Source organism: Vipera berus, assembly GCF_964194415.1.
Source record: "Vipera berus genome assembly, chromosome: 1".
Lineage (NCBI taxonomy): Eukaryota > Metazoa > Chordata > Lepidosauria > Squamata > Viperidae > Vipera > Vipera berus.
Genome location: NC_138202.1, coordinates 188,825,942 through 188,845,810, shown reverse-complemented (window position 1 = coordinate 188,845,810; position 19,869 = coordinate 188,825,942). Strand labels below are relative to the sequence as shown.

At 38.5% G+C, this 19,869-nt stretch overlaps 1 protein-coding gene across 5 annotated transcripts in view; it reads left to right on the top strand.

The window, feature by feature from the left end:
* DRC11 (dynein regulatory complex subunit 11) overlaps positions 1 to 19,869 on the top strand; it is a 163,931-nt gene that overhangs the window by 648 nt on the left and 143,414 nt on the right. For 4 of the 5 annotated variants that reach the window (XM_081338830.1, XM_081338831.1, XM_081338828.1 and 1 more), the window contains exons 2-5: positions 7,363 to 7,690; positions 10,545 to 10,664; positions 11,645 to 11,836; positions 16,337 to 16,408. In XM_081338830.1, the coding sequence (XP_081194956.1) occupies positions 7,363 to 7,690; positions 10,545 to 10,664; positions 11,645 to 11,836; positions 16,337 to 16,408 (712 nt within the window). The remainder of the gene's footprint in view (positions 1 to 7,362; positions 7,691 to 10,544; positions 10,665 to 11,644; positions 11,837 to 16,336; positions 16,409 to 19,869) is intronic. The other variant, XM_081338832.1, reaches the window with a different exon arrangement.

Sequence of the window (19,869 nt, the reverse complement as noted above, 5' to 3'; positions counted from 1 at the left end):
CCTTTTCTCACGTTTCATTCACTCTTTAAATTGAAAAACGGGTGTTTCATATGGAAGCTCTATCCTTGTTTAGAAAAACAAAATACAGTTACAAATTTAAAATATTCCAACTGCATTGCAGGCTGAGCTGTATTTTGTTCTTTTCATGGTGAAATAATCATTTCAGGATTATTTAATTGTAGAATGCCATAGATTTTTTTCTCTTCAAGAAAGAAATGGGTGCAGTTTATGAAATCTGACTTGGCTCCTAGCCAGTACGGTTTATAACTCATATTTTATTGGAAACAAAGGTTTTAAGAAATTTTTACTCTCTATTTTAATAAGGGTTAATAAGGCATATATCATGATCCTTTATGAATTGCATAAGGATCATAGTTCTCTGCAGTACTTTTTCCACAGAAACAAAACTGTAGTATAGAATGTGATTGCAATCTGCATGCATTATGAATGCTAGTAAGACACACATTCATTTTTCTTGTATGAAAGGCTTTTTTTATAACCTCCATCTTTTTTTATAAATTCTACAGTTTTACATAATTTGTAAGGAAAAGGAAAGGTAAGGTAAGGAAAAGTTCCAGAAAAGGGACTCTGAATTTTAGCCCAGTATTGTCCAACTTTCATTTAGGCACGCTAGTTCCATGCAGGATAGCTCCACAAAATGTAAGAAATTTCTTTTGGAGCTGAGATGGCCAGGGCTAATAAATTGGTGTTAAGGATTTAAGGTGTTAGGAAGTATAGAAGTAATCTCACTTTATTATGGTGTAGTGCCAGCCCTCCTGGCTGGTTTATGCGGCCCGGGAGGGGACACGAGGATGGTTCCAGGCAGTAATAACTGCTTCTTTGAAGGAGGGTGTCTTCCCCACTGCCTTGAAGGAGGCGGTGGTGAGACCCCTCCTCAAAAAGCCTGCCCTGGACCCGGCTGTTTTAAATAATAATAACAATAATAACAATAATAACAATAACAATATAATAACAATATAATAATAATAATAATAATAATAATAATAATAATAATAATAATAATAATAATAATAATAATAATAATAATAATAATAATAATAATAATAATAATAATAATAATAATAATAATAATTTTATTTAACTATCGTCCAGTCTCCAACCTTCGTTTTCTGGCGAAGGTTGTTGAGAGTGTGTTGGCGCATCAGCTTCCTCTGTTCCTGGAGGAAACTGATTATCTGGACCCGTACCAATCGGGTTTCAGGCCCGGGCACAGCACGGAGACGGCATTGGTCACGCTGGTGAATGATCTCTGGCGGGCTCGGGACAGGGGTTGCTCCTCTGTCCTAGTCCTATTAGATCTCTCAGCGGCTTTCGATACCATCGACCATGGTATCCTACTGCGGCGTCTCAGGGGGTTGGGAGTGGGAGGCACCGTTTTACGGTGGTTCTCCTATCTCCTGGGCCGCTCGCAGTCGGTGTTGGACTGGAGGGCAGAGATCCACCCCGAGGCCTCTCGTTTTTGGAGTTCCTCAGGGGTCGGTTCTCTCGCCCCTCCTGTTCAACATCTACATGAAGTTGCTGGGTGAGATCATTCGTGGTTTCGGGGTGGGGTATCATCAGTATGCTGATGATACCCAACTTTTTTTCTCCACCCCGACCAACCCAGCGATGCCCTCGCCGTGATGTCCCGTTGCCTGGAGGCGGTCCAGGTCTGGATGGGGAAAAACAGGCTTCGTCTCAATCCTGCCAAGACTGAGTGGCTGTGCATATCGGCATCTCGGGTTAACCAGACTATTCTACCTTTAACGATGGGGGGGTGAGGTGTTACCGCCCGTTGATAGGGCTCGCAACTTGGGCGTCTTCCTGAATTCACGGCTCAATTTTGAAGACCATATAGGAGCCGTGACCAGGGGGGATTTTGCCCAGGTTCGCCTGGTGTGCCAGTTGCGACCCTATCTGGACCGAGATGCCCTACGCACAGTCACTCATGCGCTCGTGACCTCCCGTTTAGATTACTGCAACGCTCTCTACATGGGGCTGCCCTTGAGGACCACTCGGAGGCTTCAGCTGGTGCAGAATACGGCCGCGCGAGTTGTGATGGGGGTTTCCCGATACTCCCATGTAACACCTCTACTCCGCGAGCTGCATTGGCTTCCGGTTGCCCTCCAGGTAAGATTCAAGGTGCTGGTGATGACCTATAAAGCCCTAAATGGCTTGGGTCCGGGATATTTGAGGGAACACCTCCCTTCGTCCAGTGCGCTCACACAGGGGGGGTCTTCTTAGGGTGCCGCCGGTAAAAGACTGCCGGCGGATAACACCCAGGGGGAGGGCCTTCTCTGTGGGTGCGCCTGCCCTCTGGAACCAGCTGCCCGTGGAGCTTAGGACCGCCCCTGACCTTCGTTCATTCCGCCGGGACCTGAAGACCTGGCTCTTTGAGCTCTCTGGCCCAGGCTGAGAATTTTTAACTGGGTTTTTTATTTTTAAGGGATGATTTAATCTTTTTAAATTGTTTTTAACTTTTGTATTGGTTTGGTTTTAAATACCCTGTAAACCGCCCTGAGTCCTTCGGGAAAGGGTGGTATATAAATCTAATAAAATAAAATAAAATAAAATAAATAAATTGCCTAGACTGACTTGTGACAAAGGGTCTTGTTGACTGGAAAAACAGGTATAAGATAGGATACTGTGTGAGTGGTTCCAAATTATATGCAAATTCAACCCAATTCGTTTATTACTGAAGCAATAAAGGAGTATGCATTGAAGTACTTTTACACTCACTGTTTTTTACAATATTCAAACAAAGAAGGAAAGCAATTAGTCAAAACTTTATAAATATATGTGACATCTATCTATAATGTAAGAGTGGGGAATGTAATTGTAATAAATAGCACTGGAGGTGTGTTTTTAGAGACTTCCATCATAAGGTAACAATAGTTCTAAGTGCCCAACCAGTTTTGTCTGGTATTACCTTTCAATCCCGTGACTTCTGAACTTGTTACTTAGTTTCATAACCTTTTCTGGGGGAGGTCAGAAATTATAATTGGGGTCTTCTGCAAGGAGATCTGCTCTTGCCTCTGAGCCACAATCCTTCATTTTGGAAATATTGTTAAAAGAATGCAGTTAACCTGCAAGGAGTATAAAACCTTCCATTACCTACGATCCAGTCAGAGCTGAAGAAGCTTCTTGGGTGAGAAGTGAAACATCTTCAAAGAGAAAAAAGAAAGTCCAGTTGCTTCGTGAAAAAGCACCTTTGGGAGAACCATGACCTAGATGACTGAGAATCTCCATAGACATTTGCAAATACTTCTTTTGGAGTCCTCAGAACAGAATCAGCTCTCAAAGTATTACAATGCTTCATTTGAGCAACCTTGCATGTCTTTGGCATACTTTCCTACTTTACCAACAAAAAAAATAGAGTCTCTTTTATATTTCTCTGCCTGAATGAAAATAAATTAAAAGAAGGTATATATTCACTTTAATAAAATGTACTGGTTTTTAAATCTAATTTAAATATCAAAAACTAATTTATTTACTTAAAAATACTTAGCTTTTATTTGTCCTGGGAAGAAAGTTTTAACTTAGATAAATTCAATTTATTCAGCCAGGATGACAAGTGATTGTTGGTGATGCACATTTTAAGTACTGAAATAGTCAGTTGCACTGTAAAAAGAATATATAGGCTTTACCAACTAAAGCTTATGTTTACATTATCTGTCAGCCTCTTTAAGATAAGCAGATTCACATATTGGGGATTTCTAGGAATGTGGGAAGAGCTTCCTTAAACAAAATCCATGAAAACATGGATTTTGAAGTAGGAAATAGGTAAAGGTAAAGGTTACGCGGCACTCGGGAAGTAGGAAATAAGCTGCACAAAAAGCATTTGCATGAATCTATGAACAAGCATGGCTGCTTTAAGATATTAGAGATAGGTGCTGTATGGAGTACCCTATAACAGGGACCCCCAGTCCATGGACCAGATCTGGGCTGCACAAACAAGCAGATGCAGGCAGCACACAAAGCCACACACCGTCTGGTCCATGGGGAAAAAATCTCCACAGAACTGGTCCCTGGTGCCCAAAAGGGTGGGGACCTCTGCCCTATATGCTGCAAAGCACTCATTTTCCTTCATTTAAAGTGCTGCACATACCTATTAGAAACTACAAGTAGTCCTTGACTTACGACCACAATTGAGCCCAAAATTTCTATTTCTAAACAAGACAATTGTTAAGTGAGTTTTGCCCCATTTTATGACCTTTCACGCCACAGGTGTTATGTGAATCACTGCAATTATTAAGCTAGTAACATGCCTGTTAAGTGAATCTGGCCGTGAGCACCCAGCCACACCCACCCAGCCCCCAGGGGACGACAGAGAATGAGGTGGCTGGATGGAGTCACTGAAGCAGTAGGCATGAACCTAAATGGACTCCAGAAGATGGTAGAGGACAGGAAGGCCTGGAGGAACATTGTCCATGGGGTCGCGATGGGTTGGACATGACTTCGCAACTAACAACAACAACAACAACATTATCCATCTTTAAGCCATGTTAATATAGTATAATGGTAGTATAATGTCCAGTCCGGCAGTCCAAATCCTTTACTTTCTTTTGCTTCTTGTAACATTTTCAGTCTGATTCTAGCTTTTTTTCCTTGCCAAATAAATTTCATTCCCTCTTTTGCCGAGATTCCTCTACCACTTACAGAACCACTCAAAACGCAAGGGAGGGGGAAAACTGCGACCTGGCTAACCACTAGCATGGACTATGAGTTGTCAGAAAGCTTTTGAGAATATAAAAAGACTATTTGCAGCTGAACCGGTTCTAAAGCACCCCTGCCAAGAGGAGCCCTTCGTAATTCAAGTAGACGTGAGTGATGTGGCAGTCGGAGCTGTGTTACTGCAAAAGAATAAAATTGGGGAAGGCAAGAGGAGATGGACAGTCTGGGAGAAGGAGGCCTTTGCAATTAGGTGGGAGCTATTCAACTGGCGACACTAGAAGGGACCAAGGTTCCTTCTGAAGTATGGACAGATCACAAAAATTTAGAGGCACTAAGAACTCCCCGAAAATTTTTCCCCAAAGCAAGTGTGATGGGCACAGTACTTTAACCATTTTAATTTTACTCTAAAGTACATACCAGGAAGAAAAAAACCTTCTTGCTGATGCGCTATCCCGATTGCCACAGTACAAAAGCAAACGCGAAGAGGTCTACGAGGCAATTATCCCCAATTCACAACCTGTGGCACAACTCACACCTCGCAGAACCCCTAATCCTGATGACCCAGGAGCGAAGAAGATAAAACGAGAGCTCCTTACCAATCAATAGTTCAAAGATAATCAAACCTCCCTAACATGCAGGGATGGTTTGGCATACAAGGGGGGGAAATTGTATCTACCTGAAGCCCTCCATCTCAATGCTCTTAAACACAGCCATGATGTAAAACAGGCTGGACACTTCGGATATTTAAAAACTCTACACCTCATCTGCCGGCAATTTTGGTGGCCGGGGCTAAAATGAGATGTAGAAAACTGTCAGGAGTTGTACTGTATGTGCCACCATGAAAAGAATTGCAGGGAAAACCCCTGGGCTACTGCAGTCGGTGGCAGACCCTTCTTAAGCATGGGAAGAAATAGCTATGGACTTTATAGTAGACCTACCCAAAACAAGAGGAAATGCTGTCATCTGGACTGTGATAGATCTGTTCTCGAAGCAGGCTCATTTTATCACCTCAAAGGACTCCCATCTGCCCAACGACTGACTAAATTTTTCCTGAAACATCTACCAACTGCATGGCGCCCCTTTACACCAACAAAACTTCTAAACAATAAGATTTCAACAGTATCACTTGGTTGGCCTGAGATCAAGATACTTGTTATCAGTAAGGAGGTGGCAATATAGCTAGTCTTTGACTTATTACCACAATTGAGCCCAAAATTTCTGTTACTAAGTGAGACAGTTAAGTGAATTTTACCCCATTTTACAACCTTTCTTGCCCCAGTTGTTAAGTGAACCACGGCAGCTATTAAGTTAGTAACACAGTTATTAAATGAATCTGGCTTCCCCATTGACTTTGCTTGTCAGAAGGTCCCAAAAGGGGGTCACATGACCCCGGAACACTGCAACTGTCATAAATATGAACCAGTTGCCAAGCATCTGAATTTTAATCATATGAGCATGGGGATGCTACAACACTCGTAAGTGTGCAAAATGATCATAAGTCACTTTTTTCAGTGCCGTTGTAAGTTCAGATGGTCATTAAACAAGTGATAGTAAGTCAAGGATTACCTGATCCCAATTGATGGATATTTCTACACAACAATTTCTGTAGATATTAAACTAAAGGGGCAAGAGCATCAATCCCTCAGGCATCCCAGAAATAAGGGGTTGTAGACTTTATCTCTCCTTGTCTATCAATACTGGGACTGACTGCAAAAAAAGAATTACTGCAACCGATCCAGACAAATACTGTATTTAAAAGCTGCCGAGAGTTCAAGATTCACTAAAATCAGTACACCATCCCCATGCTGGTTCTGCCAGATGTCTTTGACAAGCACAATAATACTTTGACAAATGCAATAATCCACACAGTTATTAATCCTGAAATGAGATTAAAATGGGTTCAGATATTCTCCTCCAGGATTCCCTGGAGTTGTTGATCACCTTTCTTAATTCTTAAAAAAAAAGAATGTTGGAGGCTGGATAATTTTCCAGATGTCATGGTTCCGATAGATGAGACCAGTAGAAATAAGAACTCTCAGGCAATTGCTTTCCTCAAAGAATACTTTTAATGGCTACATAGTATCGGCACGAACAAAGGTGAACCCAAGACTGAAAATTCCCACCCCCCAAAGTTTACAAAGTAAAGGTGAACTCCCCGCTCCTACAGTTGTTATAAATCACAATCCCCAATTAACTACTTTGGCAGGCTTTCTAATGGCATCTCCAGCCCACCAAAACCTAGGCAGCTTGACCTTGGTTCCCACAAGAAAGTATTTGTTATGGCTAAACTAAAAGAACACATCTCCCCCCTTCCATGGCTGTGGCAATCAAAAACAAAGTAAAGATGGCTGCAGACAGAATTGTTTGAAGGTTTGACACCAGAATCATTGGGTCCAGTGACATCTTCGGGGGTGGTGGGGGTGGTGCACAACAGTCTTCTTTGAAGCCAAATGAACTATTTCCAAATGAATTAATTAAAAAGACACTATCAGATTTAATAGCTGTAGTTCCCCAAATCATGAATTCATGAGTGTAGAGTTTTATATAATCTGACAATTACATTTAATTGAATTTAATTGAATTAGAATGGGATTTATTTCAAACTGACATCTATAAGATTTTATTGACAATTTTATATTATTTAATGCTTCCTTTAAGAACTAACACTTTTTTTCCTTTTCCTGTTAGCACTTACAATAAAATATGGGCAGAAGCCCAAGAATCTCTCAACTGCTTGTTGCAAAAGGAGATTGAAGAGAAGTCCCAAAAGCCACTGAAAGACCACCTATTAATTTTTCAGATGCTTGCTACTTTCTACATCAAATATGTGCAAATATTTCACAACTTAGAATCAGCTTATGACCAGATTGTTCACCCACAAAAACGCTTAATTATTCGTCAAGTGCTGGATGGTGTAATGGGCCGTATCTTGGAATTAAAGAATGAAATGGTAGAATTGGAATACTCAGAATACCATTACTTTGATGACATTTTACAGGATCTTAAATTATCCCCTGTAAGTATACTTCAGAAATGCATATTTTCTTGTCCTGCATCCAGTCCCAAGATAGTACAGCTTTTTATTTTGGTTTTTTGACTGTTATTTTATTTATTTTAAATTTATTTAAAAAATCAGAGTTTTCTATCAATGCCCAATGTTACTTAAGATCGTCTAGCAAAACACCAGAATCTCACTGTCCTACGGTTGTTGGTGTTTCCAATTCTTGCATTGCAAAATTTATGATTTTTATCTCAGAAATACCGAAATTAATATTTCTGCTATGATAAATGATGATTTCTAGTAGTTTTGTTTTTTAAAAAATCAGATTATAGTATTACTGTAAATTTATATTTAGAGTATATATTAGTATATATATTTAGAATATATATTAGTATATACTCTAGTACAGGGCTTTTCAACCTTTTCACTGATTGTACCACTTTTAGAATATGGCAATATTCAAATACCACAGTTGCCTAGCAAGGTGTCAAAAACTTGATGACCCAAAAAGAAAACAGAAAAAAGTGATAAAGTACAGGTAGTCCTTTAATATCCTCTTTTCTCTCACCCCCTTTTATATCCTCTCTTCTCTCCCCCACAGCAGGACCCAGGCAATGCCTCGCGCAGCTCCAGCTGAATCTCTGCCTGAAGACTGCATGAGGCCACCTGTTACTCCCAATCAGCTGGAGCTGAATCTCTGCCTGAAAACTGCATGAGGCTGTCTGCCACGCCCAATCAATTGGAGCTGCGTGCGTTGATCCTGGGCTCTCCACAGGACCCAGGCAGGCAACGCCACACGCAGTTCCAACTGAATCTCTGCCTGAAGATTGGGTGAGGCCACCTGCCACCCTGAATCAGCTGGAGCTGTGTGCGCTGATCCTGGGCTCTCAGCAGGACCTAGGCAATGTGTCAGGCAGCTCTACCTTAATCTTCACACGAAGACTGCGTGAGACTGCCTGCTGCCCCCAAGGTCACCGCCAGTCAGCTAGAGCTGTGTGCTTTGATCCTGGGCTTTGACCCAGGCAACGTGCAGCTCCAGCTGACTTTCCCACAAGCCTGTACAGCGCTGCTGCTGCTTTACCTCATCCACTTTTACACTTTTTTTTACAGTGCTGTTCAACCTGTCGTATGCATACCACCTGCCAGGTGCCAATGTACCATTAGTGGTACGCGTACCCACCGGTTGAAAAGCCTTGATCTAGTATATATAGTATACTAGTATGTACTCTAGTATATAAACAGATATATTACCATATAGCAAAATAGTTAATTACCAGAGGAGGCATATGCTCTTCCCATCTTTTGCATCACTTATCTTTACAATAGAGCAGTTATTGGTCTGTTGTGATACAGCTGTTTTAAGCTACTTTCATTTTGAAGTAGAATAGAATAGTCTCTTCTTAAAAATCTCCAGAGGTGAAGCACCCGCCCACGATTTCTGGAAGCAAATTGTTCCACTGGTTGATTGTCCTCACTGTCAGGAAGCTTCTCCTTAATACCAGGTTGCTTCTCTCTTTGATCAGTTTCCAACCATTGTTTCTCATCCTTCCCTCTGGTGCTCTGGTGAACAAAGTGACCCCCTCTTCCTTGTGGCAGCCCCTGAAATACTGGAATACTGCTATCATGTCTCCCCTATTTCTTTTTTTCTTTAGACTAGCCAAACCCAAGTCCTGCAGCCATTCTTCGTATGTTTTAGTCTCCAGGCCTTTGATCATCTTACTTGCTCTTCTCTGAATTTTTTCCAAACTTGTCAACATCTTTTTTTTTAATATGGTAACCAAAATTGGCTGCAGTATTCCAGGTGTGGTCTTACTAGGGTTTTATAAAGCGGTATTAATACTTCTCGTGATCTTGATTCTATGCCTCTGTTTATACAACCCAGGACTATATTCGGGTGTTTTTTTTTTTGTTGCTGCTGCACACTGCTGGCTCATAGTCAAGTGATCGTCCACTAGGACTACAAGGTCTCTCTCACAGTTACTGTTTTTAAGCCAGATCTCGCCCAATCTGTAATTGTGCCTTTGATTTTTCCTGCCTAAATGTAAAACTTTGCTTTTTTCCACATTGAAACTCATTTTGTTGGATAGGGCCCATTATTCAAGTTTGTCTAGATCTTTTTGGATTCTGAGTTTGTCTTCTGGGATGTTGGCTGTGATTCAGTGTGTTAAGGAATTTGTTGTGCAGAGGTCTCCTTGTGCTACCAAAGAGTTGCACAGACAAGGAAGGGTACTGAGAACAGCAAGAGTCACACAGTAAGAGTACACTGAGTTGTAAAAGCAAAAAGTATTTTACTTTGAGGGTGGTGTAAAAACAAAAATGTACAGTCAAAAATAAACAGTCCAAGTCATAAACAATATCAACAGTCCAAGGAGTAATCCAAACTACAAAGTCTTTTTACCGGTCCAGAGGTCAATACACAGTTCAGGTTTACAACAGTAGTAAACCAACAGCAGAGCAAAAACAGTAATAGTAGAGAGCAGTGAATTCAGAGAGAGAGAGAAGCTACGTTCCTAGCTTCCTCTTATGGCCATGAGAACACTTACACACCCATTGGCCAATTAACTTCTTAAAGTCATAGCATTATGGTTAATATATTTTCAACCCAACATTGTAGGCTAACACCATATGCCTAACACAGTGTTAGAATTAGAATGGGTAGACACAGGTTCAAGTCTGCCTTCATTTACAGAAACTCGTTGGATGATTTCTGGTCATTTACACTTTCTCAGTCCAAGTTATTTTTGTGGGGGGAAATAGCACTATTGACAATACTAATCCAAACACTGAGCCCTTTGTTTATAAGATAGGAAGGAAGATACTGTATGCGTAAGTAACACAGTTTGTAAAAATATATGTTTCTCTTCAACAGGATAACATTGAAATCCCTATTCCAAGGTACTTTATCAAGGAGAAAATTAAAGTATTAAAAGAGAGAGAGAGAATCCTTGCTCAGATCATGTTGGATGCTGGAATGTATGAAGATGAACCTGTAAGTATATCAATATAATAAACTGAGGATACGGGTAATCCTCATTTAGCAACCACTTGTTCAGTGACCATTCAGAGTCACAGTGATGCTGAACAAGGGTTCTTATGACCAATCCTCAAAGTTGCAACTGTCACAGTATCCTGGTAGTCACATGATTGCAATTTTGGCACTTTGCAACTGGCTTGCAGTTACAACAACTTCCTTGCCAGCTTTCCTCAAGCAAAGTTAATGGGGAAGCCAGAAGAATAGGTCACAAATTGCTCTACTGCTTTTTCTCCCATGGAATCCCCAGGCAGCAAAGCAAGTGCAGATCCCAAAAGGCAGGCAGTTGCCTTCTTGCCCATACTTGTACAGTGCCCACCATTCCACAACACCTGCCCATCCCCGCTCACTCATGCCATTCAGCTGCACTCATTCTGCAGCACCCAGCCACATTGCAGGTCCCATTCCCCAGACACCTGATTCTCACTTAACAATTGTAATGAGAATTGCTGGAATTGACTGCTAAGCAAGGCAGTTATGTGACATCACACTTTATAATCACTTGCTTAGGGAGGGAAATTCTGATCACAATTAGCATCATTAAGCAAGGACTACTTGTGATCTGAATATCATAATGACTTAATTAAAGAGAATATTTGAGAATATTCTCAGCGTGCCTAGCTCATGAATTCTGTGAGTTGAAGTCCACAAGTCATAAAAGGGCCATGTTTGAAGACCCCTGATCTAGAATTATGCTGTTCAAGCTGGGTAGCCATATAAAAGCTATAAATGAATTAGTCAATGTATTCCTTCAAGGACAGAAGTTTGAGAATATAAATAAGCATTCTAGATGCATTTTCCCCCCCAAAGTAGGAAGAGGTAAATAATGTATTTGGAATTATCCTGGGGTCAAAATGATACCTGCTACAGGACCTATGTGGTGCACTTACTAAAAATAAGTACTGAGTTTTCTCTTAAACTTCATTTTTATATTGCAGAAAAAACCTGTGAAGGTCATGCTTTTAGAGGAAGCTGTTAGAGTAATTCAGATAGCTGAGCGAGCTCGACAGGGCCGACTCAGGGCTACATTCATGAAGCAAATCTTTCTTGAAGAAAAGAGAGAACGATTAGCCAGGCTTCAGGGTACAAAAGGTCCAGATGTTGAAACTGCAGCAATGTGCATTCAAAGGGTAAAACATATACTTGTTAGAAACATGTTCCATTGAAAAGTGGCTTTGTATTCATTTTTTTAATGTTCTATCTATGGAAAATGTTCATATCTGTTTTTATATTATTGTTCACTTTTGTTTAATTAAAAGGGAAAAAATAAAACAACATATATATTTTCATACTTTCATATATAAAATGTGATATAACAGTTTCAGTAAAGGATGATTGTATTTTTTTTTCTTTTTTTTGGAAAATTTTATTAAATACACATTTAAAAACAAAAGTGGACATGATTCAACTTCCCTAGCTACAACACTACTATTAGTATTATTTTACGTTGCAGAAAGAAATAACAAAAACCTAAAATACAATCTATAACAGGACAGAGTATAAAAAAATGTACATGTAAGATCTGTCGTTTTTTTTTAGTAAACTGTCATTCAGTCCTCAGCGTTATATTTACGTATCTTTTAGTTATGTCCATTATATAGATGCTAATAAAAAAATCCTTACATTATCAACCAATCAAACAGTGTTCATCTTAGCAATCCTCCTTAACTCTAACCGACTGTACAAATTTTGCCAAATTTCATAATACTCCATTTCGTTCTTATTTTTGAGCTCTAGGGTTAACCTGTCCATTTCAGCACAGGATAAAATTTTATCTATTATTTCTTCTTCAGTGGGTGTTTCCTTTCTTTTCCATTTTTGGGCATATGCCAGTCTTGCTGCGGTTAAGATATCTACTAATAAGTAGAGAGATGCTTTACCTAGATTATCGTTAATAATCCCTAATAAAAAAATTTCTGGTTTTAAATCAATTTTTTGTCGTAATATTTCTTCTAACCAATTTTAATCCGCTGCCAAAAATTTTTTGCTTCTGAACATTCCCACCACATATGATAATAAGTCCCTGGAAGCCTTCTGCATTTCCAGCACATTGGTGAGATTTTTTTTGTCTATTTTTGCTAACCTTGTAGGGGGAAGATGCCATCTATAAAACATCTTGTACAAATTCTCTTTATAGGAGGTGGCTAGCGTTAACCTCCTATTTCTATCCCATAGTAGTTGCCAATTATCTAAGTCAATATTATAACCAAAAGTTTTACTCCAGGTTAACATTGTTTCTTTTACCTGTTCTTCTAATAAATCCTGTTCTAATAAATATTGGTATATCTTTTTTATCAATCGATCTTCTGTAAGGATGATTGTATTTCATTGTAATAATTGATACATATTTTAAGCAGTTTGTTCTTAAGTTGTAATGTCAGGTCTTTAATTCTCTAAGTCAGTGGTCCCCAAACTTTTTGGCTGCATGGACCAGTGGTGTGGAGGAGGGGATGGGTTTGCACTTTCAACCTTATCCGGTTTATGTGCAAATGAAACTTCATGCACTCACTTGCCACTTGCACAATACCTTTCCAACAGGCTGTGGACTGGGAGTTGGGGATCCTTGCTCTAAATAATTAGAAAGTTTAACTTATCTTTCCCATACTGAAGGATTATTAGCAATAAAAAGGATACCAAGCATCCATTTCTATATAACAGATAAGTAGTTCAAAAGTAGTTCCCCCGGGGGAAAAATAAATAATAGTTTTAATAAAGCATTATTTTCACTGCTCAGTTATGCAGTTATTCATTGCAACACAGTGAATTACACATTTCTTTTTTACTTCTTGAATATATACCCAAAATTTAGTACCTCAAAATATATGCATAATTCAAGATTCAGGAAAGCAAAATTGACAAATGTACAATTGTGTTGTTTTCAGAGCTATCTTCAGAAATGAAAAACCCCATACAAATTAATAGAGTAATATTCTGAGTTTTCCCCCAAAATATTTATGAGAATTCCACATAAACTCTAAACTAACCTGGAAATTAAATTAATTTTTAGAGTGCTTACTATTCCTCTCAAAAAGAAACTTATTATTACTGATTTGTTGCACAGTCAGCTAGATATTTAAACTGAATTTGACATTTTTATCAATCTATTGAGTCCTTCCCAAGAACCTGGAATAGGCAGATGTTGATGTTTGATGGTGTTAAAGGTATCATCGCAGGATGTAAACTGTTCTGAGTAAAGTTGCCTTTTGCAGTTGACCAGTGGTAACTTTGTCAATGCCAATGGTGTTCTCCTGGCACTCCAGTTGTTTTGGGATACTATTACTATTGGTTCTACCTTTGCTTTCTTTTGCCACAGACTTTCTATTTCTATTTACAGATCTTTGTATTTTGTTATTTTCTCCAGTTCTTTCTCTTCTGTTCTGCTGTCTCCAGGTACTGCCATGTCCACTATCCAGACTTTTTTATCTTTCTTATTAACAATTGTTAAGTCTGGAATGTTACGTGGCAGGTGCCTGTCAATTTGAATTTTAAAATCTCAGAGCACTTTAGCTTATTACTTGCAGGCAGATGGTATTTCTTGTAGATCTTCTAATGCACCATTGATGCTAGTTTGTCATTGCATTGTTTGTAGTCAGTTTGTGCAATCTTCTTGTAGCAGCTGACCAGGTGAAGAACTGTTTCTTCAGCCTCTTCTTCAGAGGCAGCACTTGCTGTCTGTTGCTATCTTCTCAGTCCTGAGTTTGTGTGCATTTGTTCTTATGGCCTGGTGTTATGCAGCCAGAATTAGCCACTCTGTCTCTTACTTCAACTTTCCTGCTTTTAATCCTTGCCAGGTCTTGTTATTATCTATTTTCCCTGCTATTTTTTTAATGTATTGGTCATATAATGGTTTGTCTTTCCATCCCTTTTTTCTGTTCTGCATTTGGTCTTTCTTGTAAGCTAGTTTGGTCTCTCCAGTACTCAGTAAGTCTTCTTGGTTTACTAGCTTCAATTTATTTTCTTCACTGTCCTTCAGATATTCTTCCAATGCCCTTTTTTATTCTCCAACAACCTGATGTACTAGAAACACTCTATACCCACCTATTTTCCTTGGTACGTAGTCTATCAACATTGCTGCGTGGATGAAGGGCATGATTCATTATCAGTATTTTTCTAGTCTTCCTATGTAGGACTTTTAGTTCTGCTTGAGTCCAGTCCACTTTTTCAGCTGTATATCTTATGACTGGAATTGCCCAAGTGTTAATAGCCTTGGTGATATTGCCTCTGCTGAGTTTGGACTTCTTCTCTCTCTGATGTACTCACTTCTAATCTTTTTTTTAACTTCAATATGCTTGATGTTGTCATCTTGAAAGATGTTCAGGTATTTGTAGTGATTGCCTTCATCCAGACTCTGGATTTCCATAGGGCATCTTTATCCTTTAATTGTAAGTTTTAGAAATGTCACATTGAATAAAAATACTTAATAAATTCATTTTATCTATAACTACAATTATCTAGTATAGTAAAGAATAAATCTCTGAATTAGACCAAATAATATAATATTAAATAGATTAATCATGTGCATTGGAGCCAGAATCAAAGGGTGAAAATCAGAAATAAACCATAGTGTTATCCTCAGCATATAATGCCAATGAGAATTAATTTTTATATTTATCATATTTAATATATAATTTTGTAATTATATGTATTGGTGTTTGTGTTTAAATATGTGCGAATTTATAAATAATTTGTAAATAATAACAGTTATAGTCTATCTTGCTTTCTATAGATATATTCAGGAAAACTGTTATGTTTTTATTTTTAGTGAGAGCTGTCCAGAAGAAAACTTGGGTCGCTTTCTTCCACCTATACCATCCTATCCAAGGCTGTTAAAAACATGTTTGGAAGAATTCCTTCTTGTCCCCAAGCAAGGGCACTGTAATTTTCTGTTCTTTTTAATTCATTGAATTGAATTATAAGGAACTAAAAACAATAATTCATATATTAATTATAAAGAATGCCATAAGAGACATTTGTTACACTGAGATGTCCTCAGATCATATTTACTATTTTATACAAATAAGTTTGAGAAAAAAGAGTTGCAGTTGAGTTAAGTCATTTGGAAGCTAAGGGTGAAATTCTTCAGAGTAATTTGAGTCATGCCATAAAAGGCTTGTAATTAATTTAAATAAATTCAGGAAAAAATGTCCAGTGGTACTCTATATCCATTAAGGGAGCCAATAATCAGAACAAAAGTTCAAACAATATCTTCACTATGATTAAATATGAAAATACTTTTTAAAAAATGTTTAAGAATTCAAATAATTCAATTTATAGTACTATACATTCTTTTATTATTCTCTTTTAATTCAGTATATTATAGTTTTAAAAGAAGTTCTGAACTGATGTTCTTTGCACATTATCTTATGTATCATGTCTATAAAATTGTATGAAAGGAAATAGAAATGCTATAATATGAATAGAATAAAAATAAGTGTGCAAATGTCAACAGAATCAACTGAGGATAGCTTCCAAATTATTTTATACCATATACTGAGAAGGCAAATGGATATTATCCCTATTCTGTTTATATAATTTATACGATCTATTTTTCATTTTTTATTTATTTTCCTTGTTGCAGTAAAAGAAACTGTAAGAAGGGCAATTAAATACCTTTTGGTTTTACAATACAGATTTGGCGTGGACACACCCAGTGGAAGAAAACTTTGAAAATTAGAGAAGAAGAAATGGTATTTCTAGGCATGGTAAATCTTTAACTATCTTTTTCTTTGAGTAATAATTAAATTTTGATTAATATAAAATGAGATTTGCAAAAGTATACTATATAAGACAGTTGTTAAGAGCAAATCTTTATGCAAAAAAACAACATGTTGATACTGGAAATTTATGCATCTGAATCAATTAAGAGTAGGAGCCAGAAAATAGAGTGGCATTGATGGACCTGGCAAGGTCCTTGGCCCATCTGGCTTTTTAAAAAAAGAAAAAGAAAAACTGATATATCCATTGTCCTTATTTTATAATAAATCATCTCCATGTTAATCCACATAGGCTTCCTTAAAAGCCATAAATGTTGGGTGACTTAATGCTTTATTTCAAATGTGCCCAGCCACTTAGGAAAAAAGTCAGTATGTTTTCATGTTGAAGATGCCGGACAATGAGTAGGAAGACCCAAACTTGTGTATTCTTAGCTTCAGGGACTCACTTTGTGTCACTGAGCCAATTGTGCTTTCTCAGCCAAATCTATTTTACAGGGATATTGTTGTGAGGGAAACCAGGAGGAGAAAATATAATGTAGGCTACCTTCAACAAAACAGGATATTAACCATATAAATAAATACACAGACAAATGTAGTAGGGCATCTATATGGGAATTAGAAAGGGTAAGAAGAAGCAACATTACCTGTTTGCCTTCTGCTAAGCAGATGTTGCATCTACCAAGGCAACCATTTTATGAAAAAGTCCATGGCATGCTGCCAAAATTTTAAATAATGCCCTGAACCCAGAATAAAAAAATACAGGAGGATGACAGGAGATGGATTTAAAAGACCTATTGCTTCTACTACTAAAAGGTAGCTGAAGGGAAAGCAGATAATGGGCAGTTGTATATAAATATCTTCTATCAGCACACAGGAGTAGTTTCTGTGATGTTTGATTTTTCATCTTCAGCCCTAGAAAGTGACAATCTTAAATGAAGGAATATAATAATCAGCATTGCTTTAAGTCTCTGTTAGCTACCTAATCTTAGACACTATAGAACCATAAACAAAAGAGGAGTGGAGTTGCATTAGATAAAAGAAATAACTACACCATTATAGAATGCAAAAATGAAAACCTTCTTCAATGCATTTGGGTTAATATAAAAGGAAAAAAGAGTAATATTGCCACAGACCACCAAACTAGAGGAAATCAATAAAAATTTGCTAATCAGCTAGCTTAAGGTGTGCAGGAAGAACACTACAATTGTAATAAGGACTTTATTACCCTGCCATCAACTAGGAGACAAACTGCACCAAGTGGAAGATCAAACATGTTCTGATGAACCTAATGGACACCTTTATCATTCAAAATGTAGAGGAGGAAACTAGAGGGTTAGCTGTACTTCATTTAATTCTTACTAATAAGGATACTGTAAAGCGATAGAAGATGTTGAAGCTGCAGGAACTTTGGGAGGCAGTGACCATGTTATACTGGAATTCAACATAATGCAGACATAAGCAATAGAACAAAGTCAACATAGTATCTTAGACTTTACAAGAGTTGATTTCAACAAACTTAGAGCTTGGCAAGGATTCCATGGATGAAAATTAAAAGGGAAAGCAATTCAAGAAGCTTGGGAAACTCTAAAACATGAAACTATAAATGCACAATCTAGCTTACCACTGAGGAAAAAAAAACAAGAATCAATGTCAAAAATAATTTTAAAAGTTTCTTTAACATGTAAAAAACAAGGTGAAAGTCAAGGAAACAATCAGTCCACTAAAGGGAGAAGGTGGCATGAAGGTAACAGGCAGCAGAAATGGGAACTATTAAATTCATTCTTTGCATCTGTCTTTACACAAAACAAAACAAATCAAAAAAGTCCAATTTAACAAAAACAGTACTATAAAAGACAGATTTGTGGTGACTCCCTCAGACGCTTCCCCAGATACCTCTCCAGATGTCACCTTGGAGGAAGATGAACCACGTCAAGAGGGGAGTTGGTCAGTGGCTCCAAACAGCCGTCTGAGGGTGATTTGGCTGAAGTGTGCAGCTGTAGTCAGTGATGAGGAAGAGGAATTGCTTCTGCACCTGATGCAAGAACACAGGGCAGAGAAAAGGCAGGAGCAGCTAAAGTCAGCCAGATTACTTGCAAGGAGGCAGCCTCACCTTTTTTGATGGGGTGCACTAGAAGCTGGCTATTTAACACAGCACACAGATAAAGAAATGCTGGGAACAATATGTTTGTTTTCTTGCTGCCTTGAACTTTGTATTGTGTCTCTGCAGCTGTTTCCCTTGCCTTGCCTTTGCCTTGGAAACTTGCTTTTACCTAGTGGACTGGACTTGCCTTTGCCTTGAGGAATAGTGTTGGCTTCATTTGAGTAGCCTGTGGAACTCATTGGGGTTGAGCTGGTGCCAGCTGCAGAATACCAATTCAGACTTGGAAGCCTTAATAAAGACTCCTGTTGTGTGTTCATGTGTGTATGACAGCATAAGACAGCATAAAATTAGGAATACAAGTCTAGGCAAGAAAATCTTGTCCAATACTTATCCAATATTCCACACTTGGAATACTGCATCCAGTTTTGCTCACTATGATTAAAAAAAGATAGCAAGTCTAAAAGTGCAGAGAAGAGCAACAAAGATGATTAGTTGCTGGAGGCTAACCATAGTATGAAAGTTTAAAGGTATGTCTAGTCTAAAGAAGAGAAGGACTAGGGATGACTTGAAAGCAGTCTTCTAATATTTGAGGGGCTGTGACAGATAGGAGTTGTTCAACCTATTCTCCAAAACACCTGAAGATAGGTCAAGAAGTAACGGATGGAAACCTACAAACTCCTCACAATTCAAATCAACCGCACAGTCAACCAGCAATGGCACCAACCCTCAACCAACCTACACAACCCTCCCCAACCAGCACTTCATCTCCCAGTGACCCTCACCTGACATGACTCCCCATCACAAGACCTACTGACCAAGCAAAGCCACAAGCTCAGAGAATGAACCTCCACCTTCAACACTCTATACCATAGGATTAATTGGAAGACTTAGGTGGTATGGACACATTGTACACAGTAAAGACTCAGTGGGAAGGACAGCCATATGTCTGGACCTTGATGGCCAGCGACCCCATAGCAGGCCCAAGAAAAAATGGATGGATCGCATCAAGGAGGACGTGGAATATGTGGGTATCGCCCCTGAAGATGCCCTGGTTTGACTAAAAGGAGATGGCTTTGCTGACACGCAGATTCTGCCATAGTGTGGGAATAACTAGGAAGAAGAGGAATCTATAGTGTACATTAAAATAGCGATGATTAATTTGAATAGTTTATCAATACCTAATATCTCCCAAATGTTCTCCCAGAGCTACATTTTTACTGCTTCATGAAAACGTACTAGGAAAGAGGGAAGCAAGTTATTCCATAAGAGAAGGCCCTGCTATAGGATCTCTGTAAATGGAACTCTTGGAAATGGGACCTTCAGCAGGGTCTCTCTTCCAGATCTTACT